Source organism: Pseudophryne corroboree, chromosome 9, assembly GCF_028390025.1.
Source record: "Pseudophryne corroboree isolate aPseCor3 chromosome 9, aPseCor3.hap2, whole genome shotgun sequence".
NCBI lineage: Eukaryota > Metazoa > Chordata > Amphibia > Anura > Myobatrachidae > Pseudophryne > Pseudophryne corroboree.
In genome coordinates this window covers 342885859-342901126 of record NC_086452.1, presented here as the reverse complement: position 1 = coordinate 342901126, position 15268 = coordinate 342885859, and the positions used below count along the sequence as shown (strand labels likewise).

At 49.4% G+C, this 15268-nt stretch overlaps 1 protein-coding gene across 1 annotated transcript in view; it reads right to left on the bottom strand.

The window, feature by feature from the left end:
* DUSP12 (dual specificity phosphatase 12) overlaps positions 1–15268 on the bottom strand; it is a 184190-nt gene that overhangs the window by 74913 nt on the left and 94009 nt on the right. Inside the window, exon 3 of the mRNA XM_063940630.1 lies at positions 7059–7172. Coding sequence (XP_063796700.1) covers positions 7059–7172 — 114 coding nt within the window. The remainder of the gene's footprint in view (positions 1–7058; positions 7173–15268) is intronic.

Genomic DNA, 15268 nt, shown 5'->3' with positions numbered 1-15268 from the left:
CTGGGGAAGAAACATCCTCTGCAGCATAAGACACAGAGGTGGTCATTCCGAGTTGTTCGCTCGGTAATTTTCTTCGCATCGCAGCGATTTTCCGCTAATTGCGCATGCGCAATGTTCGCACTGCGACAGGTAAATTTGCTATGAAGATTGGTATTTTACTCACGGCATTACAAGGTTTTTTCTTCGTTCTGGTGATCGTAATGTGATTGACAGGAAGTGGGTGTTTCTGGGCGGAAACTGTCCGTTTTATGGGAGTGTGTGAAAAAACGCTACCGTTTCTGGGAAAAACGCGGGAGTGGCTGGAGAAACGGAGGAGTGTCTGGGCGAACGCTGGGTGTGTTTGTGACGTCAAACCAGGAACGACAAGCACTGAACTGATCGCACTGGAAGAGTAAGTCTCGAGCTACTCAGAAACTGCACAGAGAAGTCTTTTCGCAATATTGCGAATCTTTCGTTCGCAATTTTGATAAGCTAAGATTCACTCCCAGTAGGCGGCGGCTTAGCGTGTGCAATGCTGCTAAAAGCAGCTTGCGAGCGAACAACTCGGAATGACCACCAGAGTCCATGGAAATGGCTATGTGAGAAAACATACACCACACAGGAAAATGTCAGACACAGTTTCCCCCCCCAAGTACCTTCAGAGAAACACAGAGCTCGGAGCCAGCACACACACACAGCGACCAACTAGGTAGTATAACTAATCTGGCGCTGACTGTGTACCTTAATAGGCTACACAGATAATACACAGCCTCCAACCTCTTCTACAACCCCCTTGTACCGCACAGGATAGCTGGAGTCGCGTGGAGGGACAGCATTCCCTGTCAGCGTCTCTGGTGATGTATCTGCAGGGAGAAAATGGCGCTGAACACTGCTGGATCCGCTCTGAGAAGCTCCGCCCCCTGGAAATGGCGCCTCTTCCCGCATTTTCAAAGGATTATACTGGCCTGAGGATTTTGCTAGCAGCGTTACCGAGGTCCCCGATAGCCTTGAGTGACCAGTGTAGGGTATCTGCACTGGCTCAGGGCGCCACCTCATAGCGTCGCACTGTGTACCGCTGAGCTCTACGGAGTGCAGTTAATACTGCGCACCTACCCCGTAGCCACCATTCACACCGGCTCCCAGCTTGTCGGGTCGCCGGTGACTCACTCGCCACCAGAATCTTCTGGCTCTGTAAGGGGGTGGCGGCATGCTGCAGGAGAGAGGGGTCGCCTCGGGCGGCTAACGATCATCACCCTCAGGAGCTCAGTGTCCTGTCAGCGGAGATAGTGGCCATTAACCTCTCAGGGTTGGACACTACTCCCCCCCCCCCCCCCCCCCCCCTAAAGTCCCACGCAGCAGGGAGGCTGTTGCCAGCAGCCTCCCTGTGCCTAAACTCTAATGAAAATAATAAAACTAGAAAAACTCCTATGGAGCTCCCCTAGCTGTGACCGGCTCCTCCGGGCACATTTTCTAAACTGAGTCTGGTAGGAGGGGCATAGAGGGAGGACACTATTAAACTCTTAAAGTGCATTTGCTGGTAAAAAGTCCTGCATACCAAGAAAAAAAAAAAAATATAGGCTTTTAATTACCTATCGGTAAATCCTTTTCTCGTAGTCCATAAGGAATATTGGAGAGACTTAGCACGTTGGGGTATAGACGGGGTCCAAAGGAGTCGGTGCACTTTAAATTTCTTCACTGGGTGTGCTGGCTCCTCCCCTCTATGCCCCCTCCCACAGGCAGTTATAGGTAAAACAGTGCCCGAATGAGAAAGGACATATATGAGAGAAGGAACATAACAACGAGTAGTGAGATTTATATACCAGCACATACAACAACCAGCAACAGCTGGTAACAGCAGAAACAGCTGAACAGGTAACCACATAAGAGAGAACCTGCGGTAAAGTCAATGCACTGAGCTGGGCGGCCAAAATCCCTTATGGACTACGAGAAAAGGGTTTTATTTTCTCTAGCATCCATAAGGGATATTGGGGAGACTTAGTGCGATAGGGACGTCCCAAAGCTTCAAGAACGGGCGGGAATGTGCGGAGACATCTGTAGCACTGCCTGCCCAAACTGGGTATCCTCTTTGGCCAGGGCATCAAACTTGTAGAACCTTACAAAAGTGTTCTTCCACGACCAGGCCGAGACTCCACGGGCAGCCACCCAGGAAGAGCCCACTGATCTTGTAGAGTGGGCCTTCAGAGACTTAGGAACAGGTAAGTCTGCCGACACACACGCCTGTTGGATAGTAAGCCAAAGCCAACGAGCAATAGACTGCTTCGAAGCAAGACAACCCTTTTTTTGTGCATCATAGAGCACGAACAAGGAATCCGTCTTCCTGATCCGAGCCGTTCACTTTACATAGATCTTCAAGGCTCGCACAGCATCCAATGCCTCCGGAGGGGCAGAAGAATCAGAACTTGACGGAACCACAACAGGTTGATTCAGGTGAAACGCAGAGACAACCTTCGGCAGGTACCTCTGCCTAGTCCTGAGCTCCGCTCTGTCCTTGTAAAAGACCAAGTATGGACTTCTACACAATAAGGCCCGCAAGTCTGAGACACGTCTAGCAGAAGCCAGGGCCAGTAACATCACAGTCTTGCATGTGAGGTACTAATTTTCTACTGTCATCAGAGGTTCAAACCAGGAGGACTGTAGAAATTCCAACACCACATTCAAACCCCAGGGTGCCGTAGGCGGCACAAAAGGAGGTTGTATGTGGAGTACCCCTTGCAAGAAGGTATGAACTTCTGGCAATAGTGCCAATTTCTTCTGGATCTTAATGGAACCCAGACGTAAGCTCTTATCCACACCAGCCTGCAGGAAACGTAAGTAACTTCCCAAGTGGAACTCCGCAGGTGTATACGTGCGTTCCTCACACCAAGAGACATATCTCCTCCAGATATGATAATAGTGTTTTGATGTCACAGGTTTCCTGGCCTGAACCATGGCAGCAATAACTTTTTGGAAAGGCCTTTGTGAGCTAAGATGTTCCGCTCAACCTCCATGCCGTTAAACGAAGTCGCCGTAAGTTTGGGTAGACAAACGGTCTTTGTTGAAGATGATCTCTTCTTAGTGGTATAGGCCAAGGGTTTTCGACGGACATGTCCAGAAGATCCGCGTACCACGCCCTCAGAGGCCAACCTGGGGCAATCAGAATTGCCTGGACTCCTTGATTTCTGATTCGCTTGAGCACCCTTGCGACAGCCGGTAAGGCCAATACGACATCAGTGCATCTACTGCTCAGGGTCCAGGGTCCCTGGTTCAAGAGCAATACCAGTGAAGCTTCTTTTTGAATCGAGAAGCCATCATGTCTATTTGTGGACAACCCCACAGGTCGATGATCTGCTGAAACACCTGATGGTGGAGCCCCTACTCCCCTGGGTGGAGATCGTTACGACTCAGGAAGTCCGCTTCCCAGTTGTCCACACCCAGAATGAAGATTGTTGACATTGCTCTTGTATGTTTTTCTGCCCAGAGGAGCATCCTTGAGACCTCTTGCATGCAGGCCGTGCTTTTTGTCCCTCCTTGCCGACTGATATACGCCACTGCAGTGGCGTTGTCCGACGGTACTTAGATTGCGTGATCCTTATGTAGAGGAGAGGCCTGAAGCAGAGCATTGCAGATCACCCGAAGTTCCAGAATGTTGATCGGAAGGAGGGCTTCGTGGGCTGACCACCTGTCCTGGAACTAAACCACCTGGGTTACAGCTCCCCATCCTCGCATCCGTCCTGGGGATTATCCAATCCTGGATCCCGAAACTTCGGCCTTCCAGTAGGTTGGAGGCCCGCAGCTGCCACAGGAGAGAAATCCTGGCCTGAGGTGACAGCCATATTATCCGGTGCACCTGAAGATGTGATCCGGACCACTTACTCAGGAGATCAAATTTAAATGTCCTGGCATGGAACCTTCCATACTGGATCACCTCATATGAGGCTACCATCTTTCCCAACAGTCCTATGCAAGGATGGATGGATGGATGGATGGATGGATATTCGAGTAGGCCGGAGAACCATGCGGACCATCTCCTGAAGTGCTCTCACTGTGTCTCCTGGTAGGAACACCTTCCGGGTCACAGTATCCAGCAACATTCGCAGGAACAGGAGCCGCTGAGTTGGCTCCAGGTGGGACTTCTGCAAATTGAGGATCCAACCATGGTGTGACAGAAGATGGATAGTGCGGTCTAAATGGAGCAATAAAAGCTCCCGTTCTTCCAGGCCTGCAAGCACTGCTCGCAAGTATTGCACCTGGAACTTGAAAACCTTTAGGCAAGGTTTCAAGGATTTTAGATCTAAAATAGGCCTTACCGAACCGTCCAGTGTCGGTACCAAGGTTGGAGTAGTAACCTTTTTTCTGTTGTTGCAGTGGCACAGGAACAATGACTTGAGACTGGACCAATTTTTGGATGGCCTGTTGCCGCGTAACATGTATCCTCCAAAGCTGGTAAGCTTGATTTGAAAAATCGTTGGGGAGGAGCGCCGTCGAACTCCAGCTTGTAGCCCTGAGAGATGAAGTCCTTTACCCAGGAATCCTGGCAGGAGCGCTTCCAGACGCGGCTGAAGTGACGCAGTCGAGCTCCCACCTCGAGATTCCCTCGGGGTGGGTGGGCACCGTTATGCAGAGGCCTCAGTGGAAGCGGAACTGGTGCTTTCCCGAGAACCTGCAGCGGCTGGGTTTCCTGTCTCCTCTCTGGTGCCTCTAATCGCAGTGGAGGCACCTCTGGCCCTAGAACGAAATCGGTTAGACCAAAAGGACCGAACAGACGGCCCCGGGTAGGAACGCCTAGCCGGCAGGGCTCCAGAGGGGAGAAACGTGGATTTCCCTGCAGTGACTTTGGAAATCCACATATCCAACTCAACCCCAAAGAGCCATTCCCCATAAAAGGGGAGGGACCCCCCACTACGCTTGGATTCTGCGTCCGCTATCCAGTAACACAACCACAAGGCCCGACGCGCCGACACTGCCATGGCAGAAGTCCTAGCATTAATATTGCCCATCTCCTTGAGCGAGTCACACAGGACGCGTGCAGTGTCCTGAAAGTGCTTCAGGAGAGTCAGCATAGTTACCAGACACATATCCCCGGAGAGGCCCTCCTGAATTTGAGTAGCCCAAGTATGAATGGCATGGGTCATCAAGCAACCCGCTATGACCGGCCTTTGCGATACCTCTGCTGCTGTGTAGATAGACTTTAGTGTAGTCTCTATTTTTCTGTCCCGAGGGTCCTTTATGGTAAAAAAGCCCGGGGCAGGCAGCACCGCCTTTTTTGACAGTCGAGACTGATACGTCAACCCCCGTGGGTTCTTCCCAGAATTTCCTAGCTTCAGGAGCAAATGGAAAAGTGTGCAAAAATCTTTTTTACACTTGATATTTTTTTGTCTGGATTTTTCCAGGCTAACTTAAATAGGTCATCTAACGCTGCAGAAACAGGGAAAGTGACATTAGGCATGTTTTGTACAAAGAAAAACGACTGCTGTGACGCAGCATCCTCTAGAGGGGGTTTTAACATGTTCCATATAGCCAGAATGAGGGGTTCAATACCCTGAGCAGAAGTGAAATCCCCACTAACGGGATCCAAGTCATCCCCATCCTCCTGTATTTCCTCATCTGAATCAGAGAGTAGAGCTGATAAACTACGCTTTTGTGGTCCTGAGCTAGAGAGGGGGCTGTGTAATATCTGCCCTAGCAGCTAAATCTGCAACAGCCTGTTGTAGTAGCTGAGTTTTCTGAACATTAGCAGTGAGTTGTGATGACATATCAGACATATTCTTAAGGGCCCCTAACAAGGAGGGCTCTGGACTCTCTTCCCCAGCCCCCTCACTGAGTTGTGAAGATTGGCTGCATTGTTCACATGAAACAGCATCAGATGATAAGGGAGAGAATCTGGTGTGACAGAGCCTGCATAGCTTGTGTTTACCCATGTTTACAGTAATCACAATTACATACACACAGACAGTAATACTGATCAAGCCTGCCCTTACTGTATGTGCGAGGAGACAGCGAGAGAGAGAGAGAGAGAGAGAGAGAGAGAGAGAGAGAGAGAGACCAGCACACCCCTGCTGTACAGCCCCAGTGAGGCTGTCAGCTAACTACAACACAGTGAAACACTAATGATTTCTGTCCCGCATAGGACAAAGATTGTGTACAATAGCGGCTCTCCCCCTTTGCTACACCCAGTACCAGTTTTCCAGCGTGTCTTGTGAGTCAGGAAGAGCTGTGTGTGCTTGTTGCTGCTGTATTAAGCAGAGGAAGACGTCAAAATGCCGCAGGTCCCGCTCTGAGGTAGCTCCGCCACCCCGCAATGGCGCCAGAGCTATAGTGATTTTTATACTGGCAAAGTCTCCTATTCTGCTTAAAACCATCACACAAGTGCTAGTTTAAGCTATTCTAAGCCAGTTTACACCGGGGGCTCTAGCGGGTACCCCTCCTCCCCAGGTGGGTCAAGTATGCCGCACCCGCGTTCAGCCGTACTGTGAACCGGGAGCCCCAGGTTTATACTCACCACAGACATCCCCTTCAGGCATATGTTAGGGTTGTGCGGCGTGCTGCGATTGCGACAGCTAAGGCGCAGTGCCCCGCTGAACAAAACCTCTCAGGACGGTGGTCCTGCAGTGGGGAAGCGGCTATGATACCTCGCAAGGTTGGTGACTGCTTCCCCCTCCCAGGGTGCAGGTATACTGTTCCCCAAACAGCCAACTACAACACAGTTATATTGTGCCTACATGCAGGCCAATCTAGCACCGGCGATAGCGAAGCGCGGGACCGTGCATCACTGTCGCCGGCACCCCTACACACGGAGCAATGTTCAGCTAATTTCTAAGCAATCTAGTCAGACTGCTTAGAAATTAGCTGAACATCGCTCCGTGTGTACCCCCGTTAATACTGCCCTACAGATTCGACTGATAGATTACAACTTTTTAACACAAACTTGCAATGAAAATTTTGTGAAACCGTTCTAAGTATTAATATTATCAATTTTAATTGCATTTCACAAATTCTGTCCTTATATGCAAGCACTAAATGACACAAATCTTGTCTATGCTTTTGAAAATTCATTCATGCAGAATAAGTAAAGAACCTACTTTATATCTGGTTTGATGTTTTGCAGTCTTCCATAAACGTCTTCAAAGGTACATCTTATGGTGTTCATCATATAAGCTGCAACTACTGCTGCACTTCGGCTAACTCCAGCTTGGCTATAAAGGAATTTTTTTTAAATAAAATATATGATTATATTAATAAATATATAATATAATATAATATATAATATAATAAAAGGGAACACTAAAATAACACATCCTAGATCTGAATGAATGAAATATTCTTATTAAATACTTTGTTCTTTACATAGTTGAATGTGCTGACAACAAAATCACACAAAAATTATCAATGGAAATCAAATTTATTAACCCATGGTGGTCTGGATTTGGAGTCACCCTCAAAATTAAAGTGGAAAAACACACTACAGGCTGATCCAAATTTGATGTAATGTCCTTAAAACAAGTCAAAATGAGGCTCAGTAGTGTCTGTGGCCTCCACGTGCCTGTATGACCTCCCTACAACCCACACAAGTGGATCAGGTAGTGCAGCTCATCCAGGATGGCACATCAATGCGAGCTGTGGCAAGAAGGTTTGCTGTGTCTGTCAGTGTAGTGTCCAGAGCATGGAGGCGCTACCAGGAGACAGGCCAGTACATCAGGAGATGTGGAGGAAGCCGTAGGAGGGCAACAACCCAGCAGCAGGACCGCTACCTCCGCCTTTGTGCAAGGAGGAACAGGAGGAGCACTGCCAGAGCCCTGCAAAATGACCTCCAGCAAGCCACAAATGTGCATGTGTCTACTCAAATGATCAGAAACAGACACCATGAGGGTGGTATGAGGGCCCGACGCCCACAGGTGGGGGTTGTGCTTACAGCCCAACACCGTGCAGGACGTTTGGCATTTGCCAGAGAACACCAAGCTTGGCAAATTCGCCACTGGCGCCCTGTGCTCTTCACAGATGAAAGCAGGTTCTCACTGAGCACATGTGACAGACGTGACAGAGTCTGGAGACGCCAAGGAAAACGTTCTGCTGCCTGCAACATCCTCCAGCATGAACGGTTTGGCAGTGGGTCAGTAATGGTGTGGGGTGGCATTTCTTTGGGGGGCCGCACAGCCCTCCATGTGCTCGCCAGAGGTAGCCTGACTGCCATTAGGTACCGAGATGAGATCCTCAGACCCCTTGTGAGACCATATGCTGGTGCGGTTGGCCCTGGGTTCCTCCTAATGCAAGACAATGTTAGACCTCATGTGGCTGGAGTGTGTCAGCAGTTCCTGCAAGACGAAGGCATTGATGCTATGGACTGGCCTGCCCGTTTCCCAGACCGGAATCCAATTGAGCACATCTGGGACATCATGTCTCGCTCCATCCACCAATGCCACATTGCACCACAGACTGTCCAGGAGTTGGCGGATGCTTTAGTCCAGGTCTGGGAGGAGACCCCTCAGGAGACCATCCGCCACCTCATCAGGAGCATGCCCAGTTGTAGGGAGGTCATACAGGCATGAGGAGGCTCACAGACACTACTGAGCCTCATTTTGACTTGTTTTAAGGACATTACATCAAAGTTGGATCAGCCTGTAGTGTGTTTTTCCACTTTAATTTTGAGGGTGACTCCAAATCCAGACCTCCATGGGTTAATAAATTTGACTTCCATTGATAATTTTTGTGTGATTTTGTTGTCAGCACATTCAACTATGTAAAGAACAAAGTATTTAATAAGAATAATTCATTCATTCAGATCTAGGATGTGTTATTTTAGTGTTCCCTTTATTTTTTTGAGCAGTGTATATATATATATATATATATATATATATATATATATATATATATATAAAATAAGATTTTACTTACCGGTAAATCTATTTCTCGTAGTCCGTAGTGGATGCTGGGGACTCCGTAAGGACCATGGGGAATAGACGGGCTCCGCAGGAGACATGGGCACTTTAAGAAAAAATTTAGATTCTGGTGTGCTCTGGCTCCTCCCTCTATGTCCCTCCTCCAGACCTCAGTTAGAGAAACTGTGCCCGGAAGAGCTGACAGTACAAGGAAAGGATTTTGGTAATCCAGGGCAAGATTCATACCAGCCACACCAATCACACCGTATAGCTTGAGATAAACATACCCAGTCAACAGTATGAACAACAACAGAGCAACAGGTCCAACCCTGATGCAACCATAACATAACCCTTATTGAAGCAATAACTATATACACGTATTGCAGAAAGTCCGCACTTGGGACGGGCGCCCAGCATCCACTACGGACTACGAGAAATAGAATTACCGGTGAGTAAATTCTTATTTTCTCTGACGTCCTAGTGGATGCTGGGAACTCCGTAAGGACCATGGGGATTATACCAAAGCTCCCAAACGGGCGGGAGAGTGCGGATGACTCTGCAGCACCGAATGAGCAAACACAAGGTCCTCCTCAGCCAGGGTATCAAACTTGTAGAACTTTGCAAATGTGTTTGAACCCGACCAAGTAGCAGCTCGGCAAAGCTGTAATGCCGAGACCCCTCGGGCAGCCGCTCAAGAAGAGCCCACCTTCCTAGTGGAATGGGCCTTAACTGATTTTGGCAGCGGCAATCCAGCCGCAGAATGAGCCTGCTGAATCGTGTTACAGATCCAGCGAGCAATAGTTTGCTTTGATGCAGGAGCACCAAGCTTGTTGGAAGCATACAGGATAGACAAAGACTCTGTTTTCCTGACCCTAGCCGTTCTGGCTACATAAACCTTCAAAGCCCTGACCACATCAAGCAACTCGGAATCCTTCAAGTCAGTAGTAGCCACAGGCACCACAATAGGTTGGTTTATATGAAAGGATGAAACCACTTTCGGCAGAAATTGTGGACGGGTCCGCAATTCTGCTCTATCCGCATGGAAAGCCAGATAGGGGCTTTTATGTGACAAAGCCGCCAATTCTGACACACGCCTAGCCGAAGCCAAGGCTAGTAGCATGACCACTTTCCACGTGAGATATTTCAATTCCACCGTTTAGAGTGGTTCAAACCAGTGTGATTTCAGGAAACTCAACACCACGTTAAGATCCCAAGGTGCCACTGGAGGCACAAAAGGGGGCTGAATATGCAGCACTCCCTTTACAAACGTCTGAACTTCAGGTAGAGAAGCCAGCTCTTTTTGAAAGAAAATGGATAGGGCCGAAATCTGGGCCTTAATGGAACCCAATTTTAGGCCCAAAGTCACTCCTGACTGTAGGAAGTGAAGGAAACGGCCCAGCTGGAATTCCTCCGTAAGGGCATGCCTGGCCTCACACCAAGCAACATATTTTCGCCATATACGGTGATAATGTTGAGCTGTCACGTCCTTCCTAGCCATTATCAGCGTAGGAATAACCTCATCCGGAATGCCTTTCTCTGCTAGGATCCGGCGTTCAACCGCCATGCCGTCAAACGCAGCCGCGGTAAGTCTTGGAACAGACAGGGCCCCTGTTGCAACAAGTCCTGTCTTAGAGGCAGAGGCCACGGGTCCTCTGTAAGCATATCTTGCAGATCTGGATACCAAGTCCTTCATGGCCAATCCGGAACAATGAGTCTTGTTCTCACTCCTCTTTTTCTTATGGGTATTAGAGGAAGAGGAGAAAATACATAGACCGACTGGAACACCCATGGTGTCACCAGTGCGTCCACAGCTATCGCCTGAGGGTCTCTTGACCTGGCGCAATACCTCTGTAGCTTTTTGTTGAGGCGGGATGCCATCATGTCCACCTGTGGCAGTTCCCACCGACTTGCAATCTGCGTGAAGACTTCTTGATGAAGTCCCCACTCTCCCGGGTGGAGGTCGTGCCAGCTGAGGAAGTCTGCTTCCCAGTTGTCCACTCCCGGGATGAACACTGCTGACAGTGCGCTTACGTGATTCTCCGCCCAGCGAAGAATTCTGGTGGCTTCTGACTGAATAAGAACCGGTTGGTCGCGAAGCAGGGTCTCCGATTGATGTAGGGCGTTGTATACGGCCCTTAGTTCCAGGATGTTGATGTGAAGGCAAGTCTCCTGACTTGACCACAGACCTTGTAAATTTCTTCCCTGTGTGACTGCTCCCCACCCTCGGAGGCTTGCATCCGTGGTCACCAGGACCCAGTCCTGAATGCCGAATCTGTGGCCCTCGAGAAGGTGAGCACTTTGCAGCCACCACAGGAGAGACACCCTGGCCCTGGGGGATAGGGTGATTAACCGATGCATCTGAAGATGTGATCCGGACCACTTGTCCAGTAAGTCCCATTGAAAGGTCCTCGTATGGAACCTGCCGAAGGGAATGGCCTCATATGATGTCACCATCCTTCCCAGGACTCGAGTGCAGTGATGCATCACTGACACCCGTTTTGGTTTTAATAGGTTCCTGACCAGTGTCATGAGCTCCTGAGCTCTCTCTATCGGGAGATAAACCCTTTTCTGGTCTGTGTCTAGAATCATGCCTAGGAAAGGCAGACGAGCCGTAGGAACTAACTGCGACTTTGGAATATTTAGAATCCAGCAGTGTTGCCGTTACACTTCCAGAGAAAGTGCTACGCTGATCAGCAACTGCTCTCTTGATCCCGCTTTTATGAGGAGATCGTCCAAGTATGGGATAATTGCGACCCCTTGCTTCCGCAGGAGTACCATCATTTCCGCCATTACCTTGGTAAATATTCTCGGTGCCGTGGAGAGACCAAACGGCAACGTCTGAAATTGGTAATGACAATCCTGTACCACAAATCTGAGGTACGCCTAATGAGGTGGATAAATGGGGACATGAAGGTATGCCTCCTTTATGTCCAGAGACACCATAAATCCCCCACCCTTCCAGGCTTGCGACGACCGCTCTCAGCGATTCCATCTTGAACTTGAACCTTTTCAGGTATATGTTCAGGGATTTCAAATTCAATATGGGTCTGACTGAACCGTCCGGTTTCGGGACTACAACATGGTCGAATAATAACCCCCTCCTTGTTGAAGGAGGGGAACCTTGACCACCACTTGTTGAAGATACAATTTGTGAATTGCAGTTAACACTATTTCCCTCTCGTGGGGGGAAGCCGGCAGGGCCATCGGTGAGGGGGCATCTCCTCGAAGTCCAGCTTGTATCCCTGAGACACAATATCTATTGCCCAGGGATCCAACAGGGAGTGAACCCACTTGTGGCTGAAATTTCGAAGACGTGCCCCCACCGGGCCTAGCTCCGCCTGTGGAGCCCCAGCGACATGCTGTGGATTTTGTAGAGGCCAGGGAGGACTTCTGTTCCTGGGAACTAGCTGTGTTGTGCAGCTTCTTTCCTCTGCCCCTGCCTCTGGCAAGAAAGGACGCACCTCGGACTTTCTTGTTTCTTTGTGATCGAAAGGCTGCATTTGATAATGTCGTGCTTTCCTAGGCTGTGCAGGAATATAAGGCAAAAGATCAGAATTACCAGCTATAGCTGTGGAGACCAGGTCCGAGATCCCTTCTCCACACAATCCTCAGCCTTCCATATGCCATAAGTCGGCATCACCTGTCCATTGCATATTCTACAGGACACGTCAAGCAGAAATCGACATAGCGTTGACTCTAGTACCCAGTAGACTAATGTCTCTTTGGGCATGTTTTATATATATATATATATATATATATTTCTCTAACGTCCTAAGTGGATGCTGGGGACTCCGTAAGGACCATGGGGAATAGCGGCTCCGCAGGAGACTGGGCACAAAAGTAAAGCTTTAGAACTACCTGGTGTGCACTGGCTCCTCCCCCCATGACCCTACTCCAAGCCTCAGTTAGATTTTTGTGCCCGAACGAGAAGGGTGCACACTAGGTGGCTCTCCTGAGCTGCTTAGTGAAAAGTTTAGTTTTAGGTTTTTTATTTTCAGTGAGACCTGCTGGCAACAGGCTCACTGCATCGAGGGACTAAGAGGAGAAGAAGCGAACTCACCTGCGTGCAGAGTGGATTGGGCTTCTTAGGCTACTGGACATTAGCTCCAGAGGGACGATCACAGGCCCAGCCATGGATGGGTCCCAGAGCCGCGCCGCCGGCCCCCTTACAGAGCCAGAAGACAGAAGAGGTCCGGAAAATCGGCGGCAGAAGACGTCCTGTCTTCAACAAGGTAGCGCACAGCACTGCAGCTGTGCGCCATTGCTCTCAGCACACTTCACACTCCGGTCACTGAGGGTGCAGGGCGCTGGGGGGGGGGGGGCGCCCTGAGACGCAATAAAAACACCTTGGATGGCAAAAAATGCATCACATATAGCTCCTGGGCTATATGGATGAATTTAACCCCTGCCAGAATACATAGAAAAACGGGAGATAAGGCCGCCGATAAGGGGGCGGAGCCTATCTCCTCAGCACACTGGCGCCATTTTCCCTCACAGCTCCGTTGGAGGGAAGCTCCCTGGCTCTCCCCTGCAGTCACTACACTACAAGGGTTAAAAAAGAGAGGGGGGGCACTAATTACGCGCAGTATTAAAGATACAGCAGCTATAAGGGGAAAAACACTTATATAAGGTTATCCCTGTATATATATAGCGCTCTGGTGTGTGCTGGTAAACTCTCCCTCTGTCTCCCCAAAGGGCTAGTGGGGTCCTGTCCTCTATCAGAGCATTCCCTGTGTGTGTGCTGTATGTCGGTACGTTTGTGTCGACATGTATGAGGAGAAAAATGATGTGGAGACGGAGCAGATTGCCTGTAATTGTGATGTCACTCCCTAGGGGGTCGACACCTGAGTGGATGAACTGTTGGAAGGAATTACGTAACAGTGTCAGCTCTGTATAAAAGACAGTGGTTGACATGAGACAGCCGGCTACTCAGCTTGTGCCTGTCCAGACGTCTCATAGGCCGTCAGGGGCTCTAAAGCGCCCGTTACCTCAGATGGCAGATATAGACGCCGACACGGATACTGACTCCAGTGTCGACGGTGAAGAGACAAATGTGACTTCCAGTAGGGCCACACGTTACATGATTGAGGCAATGAAAAATGTTTTACACATTTCTGATAATACGAGTACCACCAAAAAGGGGTATTATGTTCGGTGAGGAAAAACTACCTGTAGTTTTCCTGAATCTGAGAAATTAAATGAGGTGTGTGATGATGCGTGGTTTTCCCCCGATAACAACTGATAATTTCAAAAATGTTATTGGCATTATATCCTTTCCCGCCAGAGGTTAGGGTGCGTTGGGAAACACCCCCTAGGGTGGATAAAGCGCTCACACGCTTGTAAGAACAAGGGCTCTACCCTCTCCTGAGATGGCCGCCCTTAAGGATCCTGCTGATAGAAAGCAGGAGGGCATCCTAAAAGGTATTTACACACATACTGGTGTTATACTGCGACCAGCAATCGCCTCAGCCTGGATGTGCAGTGCTGGGTTGGCGTGGTCGGATTCCCTGACTGAAAATATTGATACCCTAGATAGGGACAGTATATTATTGCCTATAGAGCATTTAAAAGATGCATTTCTATATATGCGTGATGCACAGCGGAATATTTGCCGACTGGCATCAAGTCTAAGTGCGTTGTCCATTTCTACCAGTAGAGGGTTATGGACACGACAGTGGTCAGGTGATGCGGATTCCAAACGGCATTTGGAAGTATTGCCTTATTAAGGGGAGGAGTTATTTGGGGTCGGTCTTTCAGACCTGGTGGCCACGGCAACAGCTGGGAAATCCACGTTTGTACCCCAGGTCGCCTCTCAACATGAGAAGACGCCGTATTATCAGGCGCAGTCTTTTCGTGGGCAAGCGGGCAAAAGGTTCCTCATTTCTGCCCCGTGACAGAGGGAGAGGAAAAAGGCTGCAGAAATCAGCCAGTTCCCAGGAACAGAAACCCTCTCCCGCCTCTGCCAAGCCCTCAGTATGACGCTGGGGCTTTACAAGCAGAATCAGGCACGGTGGGGGCCCGTCTCAATGAATTTCAGCGCACAGTGGGCTCACTCGCAAGTAGACCCCTGGATCCTTCAGGTGATATCTCAGGGGTACAAATTGGAATTCGAGACGTCTCCCCCTCGCCGTTTCCTAAAGTCGGCTTTACCGATGTCTCCTTCTGACAGGGAGACAGTTTTGGAAGCCATTCACAAGCTGTATTCCCAGCAGGTGATAATCAAGGTACCCCTCCTGCAACAGGGAACGGGGTATTATTCCACACTGTTGTGGTACCGAAGCCGGACGGCTCGGTGAGACCGATTCTAAATCTAAAATCTTTGAACACTTACATACAGAGGTTCAAATTCAAGATTGAGTCACTCAGAGCAGTGATTGCGAACCTGGAAGAAGAGGACTACATGATGTCTCGGGACA